The 24,232-nt window shown below is 46.2% G+C and overlaps 1 protein-coding gene across 1 annotated transcript in view; it reads right to left on the bottom strand.

The window, feature by feature from the left end:
- The window catches only part of PGAP6 (post-GPI attachment to proteins 6), a 654,474-nt gene that overhangs the window by 377,488 nt on the left and 252,754 nt on the right, over positions 1-24,232 (bottom strand). The window contains exon 7 of the mRNA XM_086941336.1: positions 7,466-7,559. Coding sequence (XP_086797462.1) covers positions 7,466-7,559 — 94 coding nt within the window. The remainder of the gene's footprint in view (positions 1-7,465; positions 7,560-24,232) is intronic.

Below are 24,232 nucleotides of genomic sequence, written 5' to 3'. Positions count from 1 at the left end.
GCCGATTGGCCCGGCGGATCTTTAAAGTCTTCTTGCTTCGGAATTTCGAACACGCCATACAGGTGTCCTCGCGGTGATCCGGTGACAAGCAGGTATTGCACACAGGGTGCACGTCGAGGTGCGAATATTTAGAGTGACACAGCGGACACTTTTTGAACGGAGTCCGCTCCATAGCAAAGGGTGTAGTGTAGGCCCGTCCGCGTCGAAAGCAAGTGGAAGGGCAGTAAGAGATCGGAGCTGAGAGTCAGAAAGAAAACCGTACGCAACTATACCGACGCCCAGCCTAAAGACCTTTTGGTCTCGAGTATAAAGTAGAACAACTATCGGTTCCGACAGAGGGAACCGAAACACATCCGAACCCAATGGCGGAAAAAAACAATCTGGGGATGGAGGCGATGCCCATGCGCACTGTAGTCCAGGGGAGGAGCCACCTATCTCGTGATACTTCGAAGACTCTTCCAGGACAACAATGTGCAATCATCCGGACCCAACACTAGGTGGCGGACTATGCACAGATATGAATTCAGCAGCCCACATGCCTCGAACCTGAGGTGTTCAAATACCTGAAATTAAGACACTCAATACACTAATATAAGGACTGATTAGATGACAAACAGAAATACTACCCTCTCCCTGCGGATAGAGTGCTTTCTGAATCTGGATCAGTTAAGAGGATATCATTGATTTAGAAGATGCTAATAAATAATGCCCCCGACTGTATGAGACTAGTGAGAGACAGGTGGATGAGAAATTTCAGAGTATGGTTACAATAAAGGTTTGGTTCCACCTGATTCAAATTAAACTTCTAAGTAGAACATAATCTAGGTGTGTGCAAATAGACCTACTACAAACAGACATATATAGAGCTTTTTTCTTTCTTCAGAGGGTATGTTAACAATCAAATATGGTGGGCCTGCGCATTGATTAAGACTATTAGGGAAAAGTAAGGAACTGCCATGTGACTGTCACCAGTGTAGAGTTCAGCATGGATACATAATAACATTACTGACATATATGGAGACCTCACTGTACCCAAATATGCAAATATGTTGTGCAACGTGGAATTGGTAGTCAGGTGGGACACAGCACTCAGATGGGGCCAATTGCAAAAAGCTGGTATCAGAGAATGGTGTTCTATTGTGGATTGCTACATGGCAGCTGCAAAATAGATACATCAAATCTGGGACCCTGAAGAAATTTATAAAAGTGTGGGGACAATGGCGTGAGTTCCATCGATTATTATTAACGGACGACGGAGGGACAAGAGACTCTCACCTAAATGTAACACGGAGAAAAGAACCATCCAAATGTATGGAGAATGTAAACTGACATGCTCAATTCTGGGAATATTACAGGCCTTTTGTTCCAGATCGGTCATGCATGTTTTTCTTTTGTTCAAAACTTAATTAAAAGTTGATAAAAAAAAATAGTCTATCAACGCTCACTTTATGTGCTGATGATGATGATATCCGTCCTACCGTTGCACCACTGTTGTACTGCTGATGACCACTAATGTAGAAATCTTGCCAGTTTCACCGCTGCTAGACACATCTGATGCACACTGCCAGCGGCTCTAGCACCAGGGCGAAGAGCAGTGGTGAAAGGGGACAACCCTGACGCATACCTCTCGCAAGAGGAAAATTATCGGAGATGTGCTTATTGGCTGTAACATGTGTTACTGGTTTAGTGTACAGGAGACAAATCCACGCGCAGAATTTGAGGCCAAAGCCCAAGTGATGAAGCACTGCGAATAGGAAGGGCCACTCCACTATATCGAACACAATTCGTGCGTCCAAGAAGAGTACGACAGCTGGAATTCAGGCCAGCACTCTATGAAGGCGTCTCCGGTTCAGTGCCGTATTTCTGCCCAGCATGAACCCGGACTGGTCTGGGTGTGTCAGGGTCTTGAGATGCGGTGTTAGTCTCATCGCCAATATTCTTGCGAGGATTTTAGCCTCTGCATTGATCAGTGAGATCGGGCGATACGAGGTACACTCTGCAGCAGGCTTTCCCTGTTTAGGTATCACTACTATGGTAGCTAATCGTTGATCAAGCAGTAGTTTACCTCCCTTCAGGCTGTTGGAGTGCATGCGTAATGTGTGGGGCAATAGTCTCCGCCGTCTTTTTATATAGCTCAAAAGGCATACCGTTAGGTCCTACCGCTTTGCCAGATTGCAACGATCAGATCGCCACTTGTAGTTCTTCCACCGTGAGATCCGCCTCGAGCGCAAGGGCCGCCTCCGGGGTGAGCCTAGGCATCGCTATATCTTTAATATAAGTCAACGCATCCTCCATTGTCATCATGGAGGATGATTTATATACTCTTCGAAAATTATGTGCTAGTCTGCGTACTATTACCTGTGGGTCCGTCGTCGTCCGTCCTTCCCCGGTCTGAATCTGTGTTATCCCCATATTACCTCGCTCCCTCTTATCAAGCCAAGCCAGAAGCTTACCTGCCTTGTCACCGGTTTCGTATATTTTATGTTTAGTCGCCATAAGTCTTGACTTGGTCACCTCTCTAAGATATTCTCTGTACTGTTGCTGCCTAATGCCCAGCGTCTGGGAAGTATCTGGTGTGGGGTTAGTAGAATGGTGTGTCTCGGCCTCGTGCAACTTTAACTCAATATCATGCAATTTCCGCTGCTTCTCCTGCTTGTGCCCTGCCATAGAGACTATGGCCTGCCCTCTAATGACAGTTTTGTAAGCCTCCCACAGGGTAGTCGGCGAGCTGACCGGCCCAGCATTTTCTTAGAAATAGTGTTTCGTCGCCGTAACCACCGCTTTTTTGATCTTAGGGACCTGTAAAAAGCCGGAGTAAATACGCCTCCGAGTCTTGTGGTGATATGAATAGGTTAAAAGTACCTGGGAGTGGTCAGAGATGCCCCTAGGTCTGATTTCTATAACATCAATGTTCCTAATACTATCCACAGAGGCCAGGAAGTAGCCTATTCTAGAAAGGCTGTTATGTACCCCCGAGTGGAAAGTGTAGTGCTGTGTTGTGGGGTGGTGCTTTCTCCACACGTCAATAAGCCCAAGCGCCTCCATAAAACCCTGAAGACAAGAGACGCCAGGCACGCGCGCCCTTACTGGGTATCTGTCCAGATTACCATCTATAGTCGCATTGAAGTCCCCTCCTATCAGGAGTTCCCCTTCCGGAAGGTCAAGTAAGAATTTGCTAAGGGCTGGGAGTGCTATCGAATGTAGTGCTGGAGGAATGTATATGGATACTATATTGACCGACCGTCCCTCCCACTGACCCAGTATGGCCGCAAATCGGCCTTGATCATCTGCTTTTGTCTTATGCACTATTAATGGAGATTGTTTTTTCACCAGGATGCCAACTCCTCTGGAACCAGAAGAAAAATCTGAGTGCACTACCATTTTGTACCTCCACCTGTCCATCCCCTTACATGCGGTACCAGTGAGGTGTGTTTCTTGCAACAGGGCTACCGTCGGGGCGCACTGTTTCAGACATTGTAGAACCAGGCCCCTCTTTAGTTTGTCCCCCAGGCCGCGCACGTTCCACATGAGTAAGGACAGGGGAGTCACTTGGGTCGTGGGGTACGACTCTGAGTCGGGGTCAGCTGGGGTCTGTGTCACCGTGTCTAGTATAGTGCCTGGGTGCTGTTACGGAGGTATCTATGCCCTGTGTCTGTCGGCCAATGTGTGGGAGTGCTACAGTCCTGAAACAGCCGCTGAAAACAAAAACCAATAACATACAAAACCATATAAACAGTCCCATCCCCCCACCCTGCCTCCCTGCCAGACGGACTTAAAACTACCCGCCTCCCCAATTTTGCAGAGTGCTCAGTCCCAACTCCCAGAAACAGTACTTGCGTGTGGGAGGTGAGAGGTCCAAGGACGGTCGCAGTCCTTCCCCACCCCAAAGACAACTTTTTGCTTAAAATATGGTTCATCTCTTCGTGCAGGTAAGTCCGTCTGTGTGCCACCGCACATCGCCCAGTCGCAAAGTCCGTCATTCCCACTCAGTCTCACTCATCGGTCTCGCTCTGATGCAGATGTTATTCCTCTCGCTCCTGGCCACGGTCCTCTGGGTTTCCAGCCATCCAGTGACGCCACTGGCTTCTCTCCGACCATTTGGGTACCCCCATCCGACGCCATCCCTCGAGCCAGTCGGGTCTCTCTTCAGGTGTATAAAAAACACGTTTTCCCATCTGCTACCACACGCAGTCTAGCTGGGAATAGCATGGAGTATGGTAGCTCCCTGGCTCTCAATTCTTTCTTGACCTCCATGAAAATCCTGCGGCGCTGAGAGACCGCCGCCGTATAATCAGGGAAAAATGACACCAGTGAATTCTTGATACGTAGCGTTGGAGCCACCCTTGCTGTTTGTAAAATTGCGTCTCTATCCCTGCAATTAAAGATGCGGGCCAAAACAGGTCTAGAGGGGGCCCCGGGTTTGGGCTTACCCCCCGGCACTCTGTGGGCCCTATCAATTGAGAAAAAGGTAGAGAGCCCCTGGGTTGGAGTCTAGTTTTTATGAGGTACTCTATGTATAAGTCCATGGCTGGGCTCCCTTCGCTCTCGGGAATTCCCGTAATTCTAAGGTTGTTACGTCGGGAGCGCCCTTCCCTTGTTAGCTTCTTGAGGTCAAATGTGATAGGTCAAAATGCCATCACTCACAGTGAGGGGAGAAAGTGGCTGGAATGGGCTAATTCATGGCCTTATGTTGTATACAGTGGTGGGAGGAACAAAAATGTGAATGACAATTTCACAGCCCAATGGATGGAGTCCAGTGACCAAGAAATGATTAGCTATTAGAAATGGGGTCTCTAGTTCTCAGAGGTATGCACCCTGTCCAAGTAGGGACCACTACTCTAGTCAGGGTAAGTCCGATACACACCAAAAGATAACCTGCACTCACCCTCCAGTAGCTTGGCACAAAGCAGTCAGGCTAATCTAAAGAGACAATGTATAAAGTATGTGTGCAACACAACCCACAGTAACTCAATGAAAACACAGAAGATAGACAATCATTCTATAAATAAATCAAGACAAAAACGACAAAAATCCAATATGTAGAAGGAGAGATATGGATTTTTAAGAATAAAAAGGTTCTTAGCACTTAGAAGCAATAAGCACCAATGTGGGGTATCTGATTGAGTTGGACAAGGGCAAAGTCAACAGTTCAGGCCGATTGCAATGGAGTGCATCCGGATACAAGAGCCAAGCCGGCCCGGGGAACAGAGAACCTTAATCCTGGTCGCAACAATGAGATGTGCAGTCGAGCAATGCGTCAATGTTGATCCTGCAGTGGTGGCGATGCATCAGTTCCGAAGACAAAGCACTGAAGTGAAAGGCGTTGGTTCTGATGCAATGCTTTGGGTTTCCCTACGCAGTCAAGGGGATGAGTCGATCTGTTCACACTGCTGCTGCAGTAATGTACAGTTCCAATGCGTCAGGTTCTGGAGGCGATCATTGGTTCCGAGAGCGACAAGCCAATTCTACTTCTGCAACAGGGTTGATGCGCCGTTCTGCTCCAAGCAGACTGGAGATGCTTCGATTTCTTTGGTACAAGTATCTGGGTCCACTTCCAGTGAACCAAGAGTAGAGGGAGAGAATTTGATATCACGGAGTCTCAGGCAACAGGAGGCAAGCCAACAAGCCCTTGGAGATTACTTTGGTTGCAGGGAGGCAGAGTCCAGCTCTCCCTCAGCAGGGTTAGAGAGCAGCAGGGCAGCACAGGAGAAAAGCAGGTCTTCCAGATAAGAAGTCCAGCAGAGTGTCAGTCCTTGTAGCAGCACAGCCATTCTTCTTACAGGGGTTCTTTACAGATCCAGGAGTGTCTGGTTTGGTGGGGCCAGAGTCCCAGTTCTTATACCAAATTGTGTCTTTGAAGTGGGATTGACTTCAAAGAAGGGTATTTGAAGTGTGCAGAAGCCCTATCTTCTCAACCCTGGCTCCAGACTAGCTGTAGGGTATAGTCAACACTTTGTGTTACAACAAAACACTGCCTATTTAGGTAGAAATGCCAGTTCTTCCATCCCTTCCTGCCCATGAAGAGTAATCAGAATTAAGATGAGTACTCTGACACACCTACTCTTCCTGTGTTTGGGGCTGTCTAGAGGAAGTGCACAAAGTGTAGCTGTCACCCACCTCAGACGTGTATTGGAGACATGCTGCAGGTATACAGAGCAGGAAGGGCAGAGAAATGTCCCCTTTCTAAAAGTGGCATTTCTAAAACAGTAATGTCAAATCCAACATCACCAGTAAAGAGGATTTGTCATTACCTTTCCAAAGATATAAAACATGATACATCACTAATTTCTAATCAGGAATTACAGCTTTAAAGTGTATTAAGGAATAACCAATGTTAATCTATGAGCGGAGTAGGCCTCATAGTAGTGAAACATGAATATATGTGTTTTTCAATACCAGGACATGCAAAACGTAAAAGTAAATGTCTCACCTTTTACTTACACCACACCCTGCCCTTTGGGCCACATAGGCCAATCCTTGGGGTGACTTATGTGTAATCAAATGGGAGTTTAAAGATTGCCAAAGGTTTTTAACTGCAGTCAAAGTGGCAGTAAAACTGCATGCAAGGGCTCTGCAGTGGCAGGCCTGGGATATGTTGAAAGGACAACTTGTGTGGGTGGAATAATCAGTGCTACAGGCCAACTAGTAGCATTTAATTTGCAGGCCCTGAGTATATGGTATACGACTTTACAAGGGATTTACAAGTAAATTAAATATGCCAATTGTATATACACCAATGCTACCATGTTTAGGGGAGAAGCACATGCACTTTAGCACTGATCAGCAGTGGTGAAGAACTCAGAGTCCTACGACCGACAAAAAGGTTCAACAAAAAGAAGGAAGTAAGCAGTCAAAAGGTTTTTTGGGAAGACTACCATAAGGCTGACGGATCTAACAATAGCAAACAATAGGCTGGTGGGACAACAAACACTGTCTCGAAGGCCAGCCTAAAAAGAACAAACATTAAATACTGCAACCAAATACTTTATTAATAAAGTTTCAGTCTGGCAATGTTGAAAAGTTAGTGAAACTAAAGATTAGGTTTGCAGTGTTTATTTCCAACAGTGCACAGCTTCCTGTGGCAAGCCTATTTATTAAAGCGCTTTCAAACCACATGCAACATCATACTATTAATAGAAAATGACTTTGCAAGAGGCATTATTAAACTGCAAAAAGTCATTTGTGTTTCAAAATGTCTAGGTTAGCATAAAACATTAAATCATTTTGTGACGAACATCACAAAATAGTCAAACAGGTTGACATTTATTTTATAATGGCAAATAGCTTTGAGTCTTAGCGGCTCACAGTTCAAAGGTCGCTTCAAATTATGTACACATAAAACAACAGAAACCACAGCAAATAATAGGTATAACCAGGGTAGTGACAGTTCAGACTGCAAGACACAAGAGGGGTCAATCCTAGCAATCATGGGCTTGTGAGCGATCACAGTCTCTGTTACCCGTACCTGTTGTGCAGTTGTCAGATGTAGTTAGGCGCATGACTGGGGAAGATGCACTCAAGCAGCCAATCACTCTGGCGTCGGCACTGGGAAGAGTGGTCTAAAAAAAAAAAAAAAGCATTTAGGACAAATGAAACAAATCATTGTTTTATGGCAATGTCAGAGTATGTCATTTTAGGTAGGAGTGTTGTTTGATAGGTGCCTACAGAAGTCTTGGGAAAGGCCAGTCCATGGTCCACTAGCCTCATCTCTTCTACAGGCATTACACTGCAACACGTCTCCTCGGATATTCCACACTACAATTTGCTACAGTGTGCACTTTTTAGGTTTCGCCTCACCCAAAGCTGCGCAGCAGACTTTTGCGCAAGGCGAAAACTTTTGTTTACTAGTATGGACAAAAGTCCCGCCTCTCTGTTCCATTGGCTAGCTCCATAAATGGAGGCTAGCCATTGGAAGAGAGAGGAGTCCGATTTTCAGCGAGGCGATTGGTGGGCGTTCCCGGCGATTTTTCTCATCCTGCCCCATTGACAACGTCATTGCGGCGGTGGGCGTTTTTTTTTTTTTTTGGGCCACCTTTTATTTTGTCATTTGCCCCGACCTCTGGTGAGTGCTTGCTGCTGCCCTGCCTTCCTCCGTCCCCCTCCCGCTGTCCGTGTGCCCGCCCGTCCCCCTCCCGCTGTCAGTGAGCCTGTTAACCCTCCCGCTGTCCGCCCTCCTCCCGCTGTCCGTGAGCCTGTTCATCCGCCCCCCCTCCCGCTGTCCGTGGGCCCCTTAACCCTCCCGCTGTCCACCCCCCTCCCGCTGTCCGTGAGCCTGTTCATCCGCCCCCCCTCCCGCTGTCCGTGAGCCCGTTCATCCGCCCCCCCCCCTCACGCTGTCCGTGTAACTCTTTTAACCCTGATTCGGCTCCGTGGACAGATGTTTTCTCAGTTTGGATTTGTGCTGTCTCTGTTCACGGCTAGTGAATCAACAAACCCAAGGTCTAAACACACTTCACGGCTGCTTCATGGCTACCATACGTCTCGCTCGTTTGAAGTGGTGTCATCAGGGCAGGGCGAGAGTAGCGGCGTACTACAGGGATCGCCTACAAGCCATTTCCTCCCACTGAAAGATGTGCAAATAGTTAATATTGGTTTAGATGCACTATTAATAAGTTATGTTGCCTACGTTTCTCGTGTTGAATACCTTGTGCAGCACTTCCCCACACCTTTGCACATGCGATGTGTAGAAACACACAATTGAGTATAGTGACAAACATCGTCTAAGCATCCTTGGGAAGCTTATGAGACTGGGAGCAGATACATGTCTCTTACAAGAGACTCATCAGCTATGACCAGGACCAACTACTCTCTAAGTGCTTCCCTACATAATATCATGCAGCTGCGCCTACCAAGAAAGCCAGAGGTGGCATACTATTGCATTACAAACACAAATTTGGGGAAAAGAGGGTCAAATAGACAAAGTGGCAGGCGACCTGATCGTGGTGGGAGAATGGGCAGGCCAGCCTATGTCTATAGCAACAATTTACACCCAAACATGGGGCAAGAGTAGTTCACCATCCCAACAGTCCACGAGACAGTTCAGATTTCAGACAACCCAGTAATAATTGTCAGGGACCTCAACGGTGTGATGCACCCTACACAGGACAAATCGGAACAGCAGGTAGGGGGGACAGCAGATCTAGCAATAGCTAGCAAAACGTGGCGCTAGGATATGAGCTTGGTTAACTTGTAGCGTTACAGACATCTACTCACAATGGGTTACTCCGACCACACTTATACATTCAACATACACATTTTGGTAGATCAAAATGTCATTCAATTTATCTCAGGCTGGTCCATAATGATAAGACAAGCTGATTGAAAGACGATTCCACATTTGCAACTGTATCCACATGAAGAATGTGCACCCTGAGCGGTTACTGTAATACTTTTGAGAGCAGAACTAACATCTGTGGCTGTATGAATAATACCTGAAAACTATTTATGGAGAAGGTTAGATTGCACAACGTATACCTGTCATATTTCTTTGTATTGATAATGTGTATCGCTTTCTGCTGCCCTGATACACACCAAGAAAAGTTTACAGTACTGTGATAACTTTACCATTTAAGGTCAAACAAACTGTTGACAATGGATAAAGTTATGATGAAGGCTCCCGATTTTATTTTTTTTAACATTTCTGTCTCTATGTATTTAAATGTATTTTTGGGCCATTTTATCAGTATTTATCTGTAGAGAGTTTATTCAAAGTTGGAAGGGGGCGCGTGGTATGAACTGGGGCCCCCACCTTGCACATTTCCAAGCTGTGTGAATAACTTTTCTTCCAAGGCGAGCTTTCTAGTAAAATGTGAGCCTCTGTTGCCTGCTTGCGACCCGGTTTTGTGTGTGCCTCTGTTGCCTGCTTGTGACCCGGTTTTGTGTGTGCCTCTGTTGCCTGCTTGTGACCCGGTTTTGTGTGTGCCTCTGTTGCCTGCTTGTGACCTGGTTTTGTGTGTGCCTCTGTTGCCTGCTTGTGACCCGTTTTAGTGTGTGCCTCTGTTCCCTTCTTGTGATCCAGTTTTGTGTGTGTGTGTGGGTCAAATGCAATAGGTGTCGCATTTGCAAGAGATTAGGCTATTGGCTTTGTAAATGACAATGCCATTTATTTATGTTTTCAAAGCCAACACATAAATAAAAATGTTGTCATTTACAATGCCAATAGCTCTAACTTTTCCAAAGGCGAAACCGTTGCATTGTAAATGCTTGTTCCCTATGGAGTCACCCTTTCTCTTCTGTTGATAAATTCACATTAACGCTTGGATCCGTTATGAGACTTAAATCGCTATCCTAACTAATTATACCGTCTTTAGAAATCTTTCTTCAGCTATACAGCCATAAAGGCACATGAAAACATCACAGTAGGAAATATGTACAATCAATTTAATGATATTAACATAAGAAGACAATTAAAAACGGATTATTCCATTCAATTACGGTTCATGTGCAATTAAAAAGCAATGATCTATACATTGATTGTACCGTTATATACCACTAAAACCTAATAATAAAATCATCAAGGGTGATGGAGTCTAATCCAAAATAGACAGACCAGTATCTGAAGGAGGTTACAAAAATGTATAATAATTTATACACAGACGGGGCTATAACCTCTCAGTGCCTGATGTGTGCCCTATTATATGGGCACTAAGAACTTAAAAGAACATTGAGGATCAGTTTCTGGCAAGCTTCAAAGAGGACCCATTACACTGGTTTTCTTTTTTGTCTGACCAGCCACATGGATAACAGAAAACGGGAAACCGAAAAAACAATAGGTTGCCTAACATCACTTCTCAGAATCCTGATTCCTACTCTATAATCACTTATTCACAGATTTCAACACAACAGGAGAATCTATTTCCTTCTGTATCCAAAATACACTAAGCTAAAAATTAGGACATGCTCCATGGTTTCAGTGAGCTCGGTACAGAAAGGACAAAACCCATCAGACCCCTGGGGATCATGCTGCCATTTGGCAGTGAAGAAGTAAAGTGGCAGGATCCCTAATCGAAATTTCAAAAAGAGTGGCTTAGCTTGTGGAAGTTCAATCTCAACCTGGACATTTTCCATAATATTTTCGTCTTTGGACTTGAGGAAAGAGGCTGTGAGGGCAACTAATCTAGTTTGCCCTAGAAGTGATTTGTGTGAATGCTGCCAGTACATACACTTGATCATTGCTTTGGATACCCAACCTGCCTCCAGAGGAGATGTCCAAAGGTTTCCGCACCCAAAAAGAAGTCTGCATGTTTTCATAAATCTAAGCGAGGGAATCCTAATTGCCCTGGGTAACCCTAGAACGTACTCTTAGCCCTGTCGATAAGATATCAGTTATGGGGTTGCCAAGAGTCTTAGCCAATACAAAATCGGTCTCAATCCTATTTTATTAGCGATTGAACTAAAGCCAAGCTCTAACCTTAATGGAGTTAACGGAGTACTAGCAGGGAGGTTGGCTAGAAATCACATGAAGCGATTTTCCACTTTCATTAGGGATATTACATCCTTGTGTCCACAAAGCTCCGTGCCATAGAGGAAACCCCCCCCTGCCTCCCCCCAAGGGCTTGAAGGTTGTACATTTGGGGGGGCCACGGAAATCGGGTAGATTTGGGAACCCTGCTGCACCTTTACACAGGGCGTAAAGTGGGAAAAAACTGGGAGTGCTCTAAAAGGGGCGTGACAAATTTCTTAAAGGGGTGTGGCCTATCCGAGCAGGTTTGTGGTCTGATTCAAGATAATTAGCATTGTGTGCTTAAGAAAATCATGAGGTTACATCCAGCAAAGGATAATAAAATAGGCAAAAAGGAATATGCTACTTACCAGTATGCATCTGTTCTTGGCATAGAGGGCTGCAGAGTGGTACATTATGAATAGATCGCCATCTGGTGTTGGGCTCGGATGATTGCACTTTGGTTTTCTCTTGGAGAGTCTTTTGTATGTTGGTGACTCCTCCCTTAGTTGGTAGTGCGCATGGGCATCGGCTCCATCCTTAGATTGTTTTGCCATAGTAGGGTTAGATGGAGTAGTATAGTAGAATACAGATAAGAGTGCCCATGTAAGTGTATCTAAATAAGATAATGTTGGAACAGACACAGGTTTCCGGGGAGGCTGGGAGGGCATGTACCACTCTGCAGCCCTCTATGCCAAGAACAGATGCATACTGGTAAGTAGCATATTCCGTTCGAGGCATATGGGCTGCAGATGGTACATTATGAATAGACTATACAGCAGTTCTCTCCCTAGCGGTGGTCGCCCGTGTCTGTTGCAACTGTCTGAAACAATGTTTTTAATACTGCTTGTCCCACTCTAGCTTGTTGTGTTGCGTGCACATCAACACAATAGTGTTTTGTGAAAGTGTGCGGTGTAACCCAGGTAGTTGCTTTGCATATGTCATCTAGTGGAATGTTTCCCAGAAATGCCATAGATGCTCCTAGTTTACGTGTAGAGTGAGCTCTAGGAGGAACAGTTAATGTTCTCTTTGCCTTTAAGTAGCATATTTGAATGCATTTTACAATCCATCTGGCAATGCCCGCTTTGGAGATGGGATTGCCTTTATGTGTGGGAGAAAACGCAACAAATAGCTGTTTTGTCTTTCTGAAAGTTTGTGTTCTCTCTATATAGTACAATATGGCCCTCCTAACATCCAGTGTATGTAGGGCTCTTTCCGCTACTGTTTGTGGTTTTGGAAAGAAAACCGGTAATTCCACTGACTGATTGATGTGGAATGCTGAGATAACCTTTGGTAAGAATTTTGGGTTTGTTCTAAGAACCACTTTATTTTGGTGTAGCTGCATAAATGGTTCTTGAATCGTAAAAGCCTGCAGTTCACTTACTCTTCTAAGTGACGTGATAGCTATGAGGAAGGCCACCTTCCATGTGAGGAATTGTATTTCACACCTATGCATAGGTTCAAAGGGTGGCCCCATTAGTCTGGTAAGCACTATGTTGAGATTCCAGACTGGGGAAGGTGGTCTTCTTGGTGGAATGACTCTTTTGAGTCCTTCCATGAAAGCTTTAATTGCTGGTACTTTAAACAGTGACAGGTGTTGCCTGTTTTGTAGGTACGCCGCTATGGCTGCTAGATGAACCCTAATAGAGGTATATGCTAGATTACATTGCTGTAAGTGTAATAAATAGCAAATGATTTGTTTAGTGGATGCGTCCAGAGGGTTGATGTGCTTACTGTTACAGTGTATAGCAAACCTCTTCCATTTTGCTGCATAGCATGCTCTGGTGGTAGGACGTCTTGCCTGTTTAATGATTTCCATGCATTCTGGTGGTAAATCTAAATACCCAAACTCTATGACCTCAGGAGCCAGATCGCTAGGTTCAGTTGTTTGGGATCTGGGTGCATTATTTCTCCATGGTTCTGTGTAAGATGCATGGGTAATAACCTTAGCTTTTGATGTGGTACTTGTGAGAGTTGTAGCAGCGTGGTGAACCACGGCTGTCTTGCCCACGTGGGTGCCACTAGTATCATTGTCATTGAGTGTTGCTGCAGTTTCCTCACCAGTAATGGAATTAGTGGTAGAGGAGGGAACGCGTAAGCAAATTTGTTGGACCAATTTATCCACAGTGCATTGCCCTGGGACCTTTGGTGTGGGTACCTGGATGCGAATTGTTTGCATTTTGCGTTCTGATGATTTGCAAACAGATCTATCTCTGGTTGCCCCCATTTTTGGAAGAATGGCTGTAGTATTTGGTCGTGCAGTTCCCATTCGTGAACTTGTTCTGACTGTCTGCTTAGGATGTCTGCTATTTGATTTTGAATTCCTGGTAGGTGTTCCGCTAACAGGTAGATTTTTTGAGGAATGGCCCATCTCCATATGTCCTGTGCTAGTTTGGACAGTTGGAGAGAGTGTGTCCCCCCCTGTTTTTGAATATAATACATTGCAGTCATGTTGTCTGTTCTGATCAGGACTGCCTTGTTTGTTATTTGCATTTGGAAAGCTTTTAGTGCTAGAAATATTGCTAATAGTTCCAGGTAGTTGATGTGCAGTTTCTTTTGCTGCGCACTCCACTTCCCCTGTACTGTGTATTTGTCCATATGCGCTCCCCATCCGGAGAGCGATGCGTCCGCTGTTATTATTACTTGTGGAATTGGCTCTAGGAACGACCGTCCCTTGGAAATGTTTTCTGTGTTCCACCACTTCAGAGAGCGATACGTCCGGTCGTTTACCAACACCAGATCTGTAATCTGACCTTGAGCCGGATTCCACTGTGTCGCTAGACACTCTTGTAGTGGGCGCATTTGTAGTCTGGCATGTGGTATTAGCAGTATGCAAGAGGACATCATGCCTAATAGTTGCATAAACACTCGTGCTGGTAGTGAGTGTTGTGGTTGAAATCTTTGTATTAACCCGACCATTGTCTGTACTCTGATTGGGTTGGGGTATGCTATTGCCTTTTCTGTGTCTACTGTAGCCCCCAGGTATTGCTGGATCTGGTTTGGTTGCAGGTGTGATTTTTTGTAGTTCACCGTAAACCCTAGGTGGTGCAGCAGTTGAATTGTCTTCTGTGTGTTGTGAAGACATTCCTCCTTTGATTTGGCCTTTATTAGCCAATCGTCCAAGTATGGGAAGACATGTATTTGTTGTCTTCTTAGGTGTGCTGCCACCACAGCTAGGCATTTTGTGAAAACTCTCGGTGCTGTTGTGACACCGAACGGAAGGACCTTGAACTGGTAGTGTTGTCCTTCTAACACAAACCTTAGGTATTTTCTGTGGGCTTTGTGAATTGGGATATGAAAGTAAGCGTCTTTTAGATCCAGTGTAGAAAGAAAGTCCCCTTTCTTCAGTAAAGGGAGTACTTGTTGGAGTGTGACCATGTGGAAGTGTTCCGAATTTATGTAAGCATTGAGAGGTCTGAGGTCTAATATTGGTCGTAGGGACCCGTCCTTTTTGGGGATCAGGAAGTATAGAGAGTATACTCCTGTTCCTTGTTGATCCTTTGGGACCTTCTCTATTGCATGCTTTTGTAGAAGTGCTAGCACTTCTTCCCTTAACAATGTCAGATGATCCTGACTCATTGGACGCTGTTTGGGGGGGATGTTTGGTGGGGTAGCTGTGAGTTCTAGGCAATAACCATGTTGGATAATTTGTCTCACCCACTTGTCTGACGTGATGTTTTCCCAGACAGGTAGGAACTGTGATAGACGTCCCCCGACTGGTGTTATGTGGTCTGGGGGGAGATCTATGAAGTCACTGTTTTGGTGTTGAGGCGTTGCGGTTGTTATTATTTCCGCGGCCTCTACCCTTATTGTTGTTACCTCTGTAATTACCTCTTGAATTACCTCTGGGTGATGTTGGTGTGAAAGATGTGGATTGCTGATTTGTTCCTGTGTTTTTTGAGCCCCCTCTATAGGTGGATCTACGAAAGGAACCTCTGTGCGTTGGCTGTTGCAATGCTCCCATTGACTTAGCCGTTTCCGTATCTTTCTTCATCTTTTCTAATGTCTCGTCTGTACTTGAACCAAACAATGTCTTCTGATCAAATGGTCTGTTCAGTAGGGCTGTTTGAACTTCTTGTTTGAATCCTGAGATTCTAAGCCACGCGTGCCTTCTTAGCATGACACTAGTGTTAATAGACCTTGCTGCAGTGTCTGCTGCGTCTAATGCACACTTAATGGAAGTATTGGTTATTATTTTACCTTCCTGTATTAATTGGTCTGCCTTCTTCTGATGTTCTTTTGGAAGATGTGTGAGAAGTTTTTCTAACTCATCATAATGTGCCCTGTCGTAACGTGCGAGTAGTGCTTGTGTATTAGCTATACGCCAGCTATTCGCTGCCTGTGATGCTACTCTTTTGCCTGATGCATCTATTAACTTCGACTCTTTATCTGGTGGCGGAGCCTCTCCTGTAGATAATGAGTTTGCTCTTTTACGAGCGTTTGAGACCACCAGCGAGTCTAGAGGTACATGCCCTCTAATAAATATTGGGTCCTTTGGAGCCGCTTTGTATTTCTTATCGATTCTTGGGTTTAACACCCTGGCTCTCACTGGGTTTTCGAATATTTCTTCTGTGTGAGTGAGAAGACCCTTTAGCATAGGAAGAGTACCTGATGTTCTCTGTGCACTAGGTAGAGTCTCTAACAAGAAATCCTCTATCTGAGGTTCTGTGTGCATATCTAGTTTGTGATATTTTGCTGCCCTATTAATGAGCTGCACAAAACCTGTGTTATCATCAGGTGGTGAATGCTTTGAGGGGTATAGCTCTGGGTCGTTGTCCTCATCTGACCCTACATCGTAATTTTCCCATGGATCTTCCTCATCTTGGATAGATTCGTCATCCCCTTGAGGTTCTCCCTCCCCTATATCACTGTCTACATCTGACTGAGGTGTAGCTGGTCTTGGTGTGGAGGGTGTAGGAATATGTGGCCTATTGTGAGGAATAGGAGAAGAGGGTGTGTCTCTAGGACGAGGAGAAGCAGGAGGAGTTATGTTCGTCCCCATTGTTCTCTTTTTTGAAGGAAGAGGTTTATCTTCTGACTGTTCACTCTTTCTGTTCTTCGTGACCACTTTCCCAGTCTGTGGGTCAATAAACAAGATCTTTTGTTTGGGATCTGTTTGTTGCTCTTGAATCGGTACCGAGGGTCCTGGTTCCGAGAGCTGTTTTTGTTTTCGATCTTCAGATCTTTCTGTTTTCGACACCGAATGTCTGCTCGATTCCGACTTTTTGGGTATCGAGTGTCTTTTGGGCGATACATCATATTTCTTTTTCGACATGGAATGTTTCGATACCGAGCTCTCCTTTGTATGCAGCCTCGGTGTCGAAGTCGATGACGCCCTTTTCTCGGATCCGACGTGGTGGGATTCCGAGTGTTTCGGTTTCAGTTTCGGTTTCGTTGCCGGGCCCGAAGGCGGGGCGTCGGAAACTTTTTTCAGCGGTTTGACCGGGCCCGAGGGCGGGGTCGTTACCGCACGGGGTCGGTTTTTCGGTAAGGGGACGTCGTCACTCACGGTTTGTTGCTCGAAGAGTTCTTCAACCTCCGACTGGTCCCCTTCCGACCCCGACTGGTCCTCTTCTTCCTCGATTTGTTCGTCCCCGAACAGCTCCGGGATTGCCTCCGCCTGCATTCTGGAAGCCTCGTGTCTTCGGGCTCGACGATTTCTAATCGTTAGCTTGGAGGAGAATGCTGCGCAGGCTTCGCAGTCCCTGGATTCGTGTTCAGGCGATAGACAGAGGTTGCACACCTCGTGTAGGTCCTTGTGTGGGAACTTAGCACCACACGATGGACATTTTTTGAATGGAGTCCTTTCCATGGACTCCGGGCTTGACTGCGTCGAGAAAGGTCTCCTGTTCTTCGACGTAGATCCAAGTTTTTCTCTTCTATTTTGAATTTGTAACGCGTCGGATGGAAAAGAACGCGTTCGCTAACAATACCGTCGAATTGGAAAGGGAATACGCGCCGAAAAATCACTTTCTTCTGAAGTTGATCTGGAGCGTCTCGATCTTCATCCGAACCCGATGGCGGAAAAAAACAATCTAAGGATGGAGCCGATGCCCATGCGCACTACCAACTAAGGGAGGAGTCACCAACATACAAAAGACTCTCCAAGAGAAAAACAAAGTGCAATCATCCGAGCCCAACACCAGATGGCGATCTATTCATAATGTACCATCTGCAGCCCATATGCCTCGAACATATATATTTAAGTATAAGCCTTAAAATACCAAACATTCAAAAAAACATATCTACTTACTTCGGAATTGTGCCTGAAAATGTTCAATGCAGCCACAAGCAAAACTAAAATTCTCAATTGTAACAATATTTTCGAATTCTGGGGAACCAGTGGCGCTCAATATTTGCCTTGGTTTCCCTTTGTGCTTTCTACGAGGGTGTGCTTTACCACTGCATATATAAAATCAATAAACAGAACAAGTCAGCATTGGCAGTGAGAGTGTTTTGAAAAAGATGAATGGCGCTTTGCGGCGGAATGAGAAAGCTGCGGGGAAGGGGATTAAAAAACGGGCATTAAAATACTCACGCTGCGGGCTTGCAGGCTGTGAGGGGAAGTCTTCTGTGGCTTCAGAAGGATCCTGGCTGAGGCATCTCTGATGTGGAGGCAGGGTGCCGACGGTGCTGGTAGGGCTGGGGAGGCGTCACGAAGGCAAGTTTCCTTTTAACTGCTGCTGTATTCTGTTGTAGACCCTCGTCCCTCGCTTGCTTTAAGGCAGAGCAGGGTCACACTGGTTGGTGGAGAAATCTTGCTGCAGGCCGGAGAAGCAGGGTTGTGCCGATTCTAGCCAGCTGTTGTGCCGATGGCAGGCACGATGACGTAGGTGGCGCTGCATGTTCAAAGAGAAAGAAAATCCTGAGAGAAAGTGTCTCTCTTCAAAGGATTTCCCTTCCTGCTACAATGAAGTCACGCCTTAAGTATTGCGCGTGCATGCTCACCCGAAACATCAACAAAAACCGGGACGTCTGGTCACCCTACCTTTGAGGCCCGAAAACAGAGCCCCCTAGACACCCGTTTCGAGGCCCCCACAAAAAAACTGGTGGTGTTCAGACCCCACAGACCCTCACCCCCCCACTTAAAGCCCTGCCTTTACAATTCCTAGAGCGGTGTTTCAATTTTATTCTAGATTTGATAATGTTGGGTAGCCAATCAAAGTGGTTTGTCAGGGTAACCCCCTGATAATCAAATGTGTGTACTCACTCCAACAGAACCCCATTAAGTGTAGAGTTAGTTCTGGTAGATATACAGGGGTTAACCTCATTGAGGCTCATGGCGGCTCCCGGCCGTCATGAGTCACAGTAGACGTGTGCTCATGATGGCTGGGAGCCATCCGACCATTGTCGCTCCGCCCACGCGCAGGTAATTCCCCGCCTGTGCGGGAAAATTAATTGGTGGGCGGAGTTTGGACGGCTCCCGGCCGTCATGAGCACACGCGCTTCCGTGATTTATGACGGCCGGGAGCCGTCCTGGGTACCTGAGCTCCACGTCCAGCTCCGACCCCCTCGCACCGCGGCGAAATTTGCAGCATGGCAAAGGGGTTAAAGACCAAACACGTTGTTTTCCCAATGTTGATCTCTGACGTGTGTGTGAGGGTGAGGGTGAGGGTGTGTGTGTGTGTGTGTGTGTGTGTGTGTGTGTGTGTGTGTGTGTGTGTGTGTGTTTGTGTGCGTGTGTGTGTGTGTTTGTGTGTGTGGCGTGATGGGGGGGGGGGTCGACAGACGATAGAATAGGTAATGCTTATTTATTTAATTATACCTATTCCATCATATGTCGACTCACAGGGCTCCTCCCACCCCACTCTGCTCACACCTTACCGCCCCACTGTGCTTACCTGTGCCGGCCGCAGCGGCAGGATATGGACATTAAAATGTAATTTTCTGCCCCAAATAGATCCCCAGGGATCTAATCCATAGCTGGAGGTTTATTTGGGGTAATAAAATCTATTGATTTGCTCATTTCAGAACTGGAAGTGAAAACAGTTTCATGAGCTGGTATAAACTGTGTGAATAAGTCAGTTTGTTGTTCACCTCACCCAAGACTTCCTATTCTATGACTAAATATGTATCCACTGGCTCTATGGGCTCACTCTGTTGAGGAGGCATAGAGCTCTGAAAAATGGTCAAACCAATCAGCTGTGGAATTGTTGTTGTCTATTGGGAACTATTCATCCATACCACCCTTAGCAAGAATACACCAAAAAGAACTATGGTCCTTCTCTTTAATGGCACATTACGTGGTAGTCTAATTATCATATTCCCATTCTCTTTTAGCACAGAATGTGACAACTTTATGGGACCATCTGGCATCTTGGATCAAGTTTCTTTTTTTGGTTTGTATGGTTACTCTGCATGCTTCATTACTTTACGTACTCTATGAGCTCTGTGCTTTTCTTCCTGGAAGGCTCTTGGACGCTACAAAAAAGACTCCTTAACAGTGAAATCATGAAGTTATGAATTGCACTAATATTCTCCAGGGATTTAGTTTAAGACTGTATAGTTTCCAACCCATAGGCAACCATTTTGTATACCTCCCTCAATGCTGTCGTGGTCTCTACCATGGACCTCTGTTTTATCCTATGTTTGTTGTTAGTGAGTCTAAGCCTTCTATCTAAGGGTTCTGGGAGGGAGTTAGATAGAATAATTCCCAATGGTCCCAAAGTAGGAACCAGAGTATATGGTCATTGTCCAGCCAAGGGGTTACAATCATATCAACCAATTTAGGCCAAAGTCAAATGTTGAGCAATGTACAGTCCATAAGAATGGTGTTATGCAATTGATTGAAAGTATATCTACCCTATTTGTCTGAGGCATTCTCCCTTAACAGGATCGAAGACCTTGTTTAAGGGTAAATGCATTCAATTGGATTGCTGCAGCTTCCCATTTCTGTATAGGGGGGATTGTCAACCCAGAAACTGACCAAGAAGTGTGGCTCGATGATCAGAGCGGCAGACCCTGATGCAGAGGTCTAGCCCGGGACCAGGGTTCAATTCCCCGCCTTGGCGGGTCTTGGGCTCATAATTCCACGGACCTGATAATTCTCGCCTCAGTGTCTATTCCAACCATGGAGTCCCACTCTGCAACTCTGGGCAATAGCTTGCTTAATCTCCACAACGGCCCCCACAACGCTAAGGATGCCTGGCCTCCACCTTGGGGGTGCCCAGGAGTGGACGCCTCACAGGGAAAGCCAGGATGGGTTCCACAGCGGTATTCGTACAAGCGCCTTGAGACCCTTGCAGGTGAGTAGTGCGCTATACAAGTATCAATTTACATTTACGAAACCTGGTCTTCTTCACCAGTAAAGCTCTCTACACTACAACTCAATGATTCAAAATTGCAGTTAAATCACCTGCAACAATTTTGTGAGAACCAACTGGGAGGGCTGCTATGTGAGAGTCTACAAGGTGAATAACTGTTAGCTCAGAACAGTTACTCACTGATCTACTGTAGAGATTATATAAATTGTAAATTTAATTGATAGGAAACTGCACACAATATATCTGGAGTACCCAAATCAATTTCCTTGGCCGCACAAAGTAGGGTAGTTTTCACACAGGTGTTTATTTTTTGGTAAATTATTTTTATTTGATTATTTAAAAGCAGTACATACGGGTACCAGTATGTGCCCATGAATAACAAAAATCACATTGCAGGCAAGAGTGGTCCAGGCAACAATCATTATTTCAGAAGACCTGAAAGAAAGTATGGGTTTAGAGGATACAGTCCTAGAGTGGTTCAGATCCTTCTTAGAGAACAGATCACAATGATTCATAGTGAACCAAACACTATCTGCATCATCCCCAAATCATTACTGGTGTACCGCAGGGTTCAACACTATCCCCTGCTATATTCTATCTTAAGTAGAACCACTAACAGACATTTTACAGCAGGCAAACATCTCCTTCCACATGTATGCAGATGACACACAGCTTTATATCAAGATTACATCACAGGAAGATATCGGTATCATGAACCAGGCATTAAAGAGGACCGTCCATTGGATAACTAGTAATCATCTCAAGCTTAACCCGCATAACGAATATGCTACTTACTAGAATGCATCTGTTCTTGGCATGTAGGGCTGCTGACATTCATATCTGTGCATAGATCGCCGCCTAGTGTTGGGTCCGGATGATTGCACATTGTTGTCCTGGAAGAGTCTTCGAAGTATCACGAGATAGGTGGCTCCTCCCCTGGACAACAGTGTGCATGGGCATCGACTCCATCCCCAGATTGTTTTAGCCATTGTGGCCAAGATGGAGTGAAACTCAGTGAATGATGACCATGCTATGAGTATATATGTGAATACGGCAGCTGCTACAGGCGCCGGGGAGGAGGTGATATGAATGTCAGCAGCCCTACATGCCAAGAACAGATGCATACTAGTAAGTAGCATATTCGGTTCGAGGCATGTGGGCTGCTGAATTCATATCTGTGCATAGAATACATAGCAGTCCCTCCATTAGCGGCGGCCGCCCGTGCCAGCTGCAGCAGTTTGGAAAAGTGTCTTGAGAACAGCCTGCCCTACAGCTGCCTGCTGTTTGGAGTGCACATCAACACAGTAATGCTTAGTAAATGTGTGTGTGGTAGACCATGTGGCTGCTCTACATATGTCCAATAAGGGAATGTTTCCAAGGAAAGCCATAGAGGCCCCCAACTTTCTGGTGGAGTGGGCTCTTGGTGGAATGGTAAGAGTGCGTTTTGCTTTTGCATAGCAGATCTGGATACATTTAACGATCCACCTAGCAATACCAGCCTAGGAAATAGGGTTACCTTTGTGGTGTGGCGCAAAGGCGACAAAGAGCTGCTTAGTTTTTCTAAAATCCTTGGTCCTATCAATGTAATACATTAGGGCCCGTTTAACGTCAAGGGTGTGGAGCATCCGCTCCGCCAGTGACTCAGGATTTTGAAAGAAAACAGGTAATTCGATTGTTTGGTTGATGTGGAACTGAGACACAACCTTGGGCAGAAACTTAGGGTTAGTGCGGAGCACCACCCTGTTGGAATGAATTTGGATAAATGGCTCTTGGATTGTGAGGGCTTGCAATTCACTAACCCTCCGTAGCGATGTAATTGCTACGAGGAAAGCCACTTTCCATGTCAAGAACTGAATCTCGCAGGAATGCAGTGGTTCAAAGGGAGGACCCATCAGTCTGGTAAGAACCACATGGAGGTTCCACTCAGGAGCTGGTGGAGTCCGTGGCGGAATGACTCTTTGAGGCCTTCCAAAAATGCTTTGATGGCAGGCACCTTGAAGAGTGAAAGGTGTTGTCTATTTTGGAGATACGCGCCCATTGCAGACAGATGAATGCGAATGGAAGTATAGGCCAGATTACACTTGTACAGATGGAACAGGTAACAGATGATGTTCTGAATAGAAGCATCCAGCGGGTTAATGTTGTGGTTCGCACAATAAATGACAAACCGCTTCCATTTTGCCGCGTAGCAGGCTCTAGTAGTGGGCTTCCTCGCCTCCCGAATGATGTCCATGCAATTGGGAGGTAAGTTCAGGTAGCCAAACTCTAGGACTTCAGGAGCCAGATTGCCACTTTGAGCTGTTGCGGATCTGGGTGCTGAATGTCGCCATGGCTCTGCGTCAGAAGGCTGGGTGTGAGATGTAGCCTTTGATGCGGTACCACGGACAGTTCCAGAAACGTGGTGTACCATGGTTGACGAGCCCATGTTGGAGCAACTAGGATGAGAGTCATCGAGTGTTGCCGGAGTTTGCCTGCCACCAGCGGTATCAGAGGTGCTGGGGGAAAAGCGTACGTAAATTTGCCTGACCAGTTCATCCATATCGCATTGCCCTGCGACAGTGGGTGTGGGAACCTGGCGGCGAAGTTTTGGCATTTTGCGTTCTCCTGCGTGGCGAACAGGTCTATCTCTGGATGACCCCACCTTTGCAAGTACGGCTGGAGTACTGATGGATGTATCTCCCACTTGTGCATTTGGTGGCTGTGCCTGCTGAGCAGGTCCGCCATCTGATTGTCCTTGCCTGGGAGATGCTCTGCCATGAGGAAGATGTTCCTCTGAATGGCCCACTTTCACATGCTCGGAGCCAGATGAGACAGCTGCGGAGAGTGTGTGCCTCCCTGCTTTTGAATGTAGTACATCGCCGTCATGTTGTCCGTCCGAATCAACACGACCTTGTTGCATAGATGTACTTTGAAGGCCTTTAGTGCCATGAAGATAGCCATCAGTTCCAGAACATTGATATGCATCTTCCCCTGTTGCTGCGTCCATAGTCCCTGCACAGTGTATTGGAGTACATGCGCTCCCCATCCCTGGAGAGAAGCGTCCGTTGTCAGGATAATCTGTGGCACAGGCTCCTGAAACGGTCGGCCCTTGCAAAGGTTTCGTGGATTCCACCAATACAGAGAGTTGTATGCCCGACCGCTCACCAACACTAGGTCTTTCAACTGGTTGTGAGCCTGAGTCCACTGACGTGCCAAGCACTCCTGAAGCGGACGCATATGTAGTCTCGCGTGCGGGACAATGGAGATGCAGGAGGCCATCATGCCTATCAACTGCATGAACACTCTTGCTGGAAGCGAGTGTTGAGGTCTGAATTTTTGGATCAGCGATTGAATGCTGTCGACTCCCACTGAATTCGGCTGTGCTGTGGCCGCCAGAGTGTTTATGGTCGCACCCAGATACTGCCGTATGTGGGCGGGCTGGAGATGGGATTTTGGGTAATTCAGTGAGAACCCCAGATCGTGCAGAAGGTGAATGGTGTGGGACACGTGCTCGGCGCACTGCTGGGCCGACTTCGCCTGAATGAGCCAG

Source organism: Lissotriton vulgaris, chromosome 10, assembly GCF_964263255.1.
Source record: "Lissotriton vulgaris chromosome 10, aLisVul1.2, whole genome shotgun sequence".
NCBI lineage: Eukaryota > Metazoa > Chordata > Amphibia > Caudata > Salamandridae > Lissotriton > Lissotriton vulgaris.
Note: the sequence above shows the minus strand (reverse complement) of the source record. Positions and strands in the feature narration are given on the sequence as shown.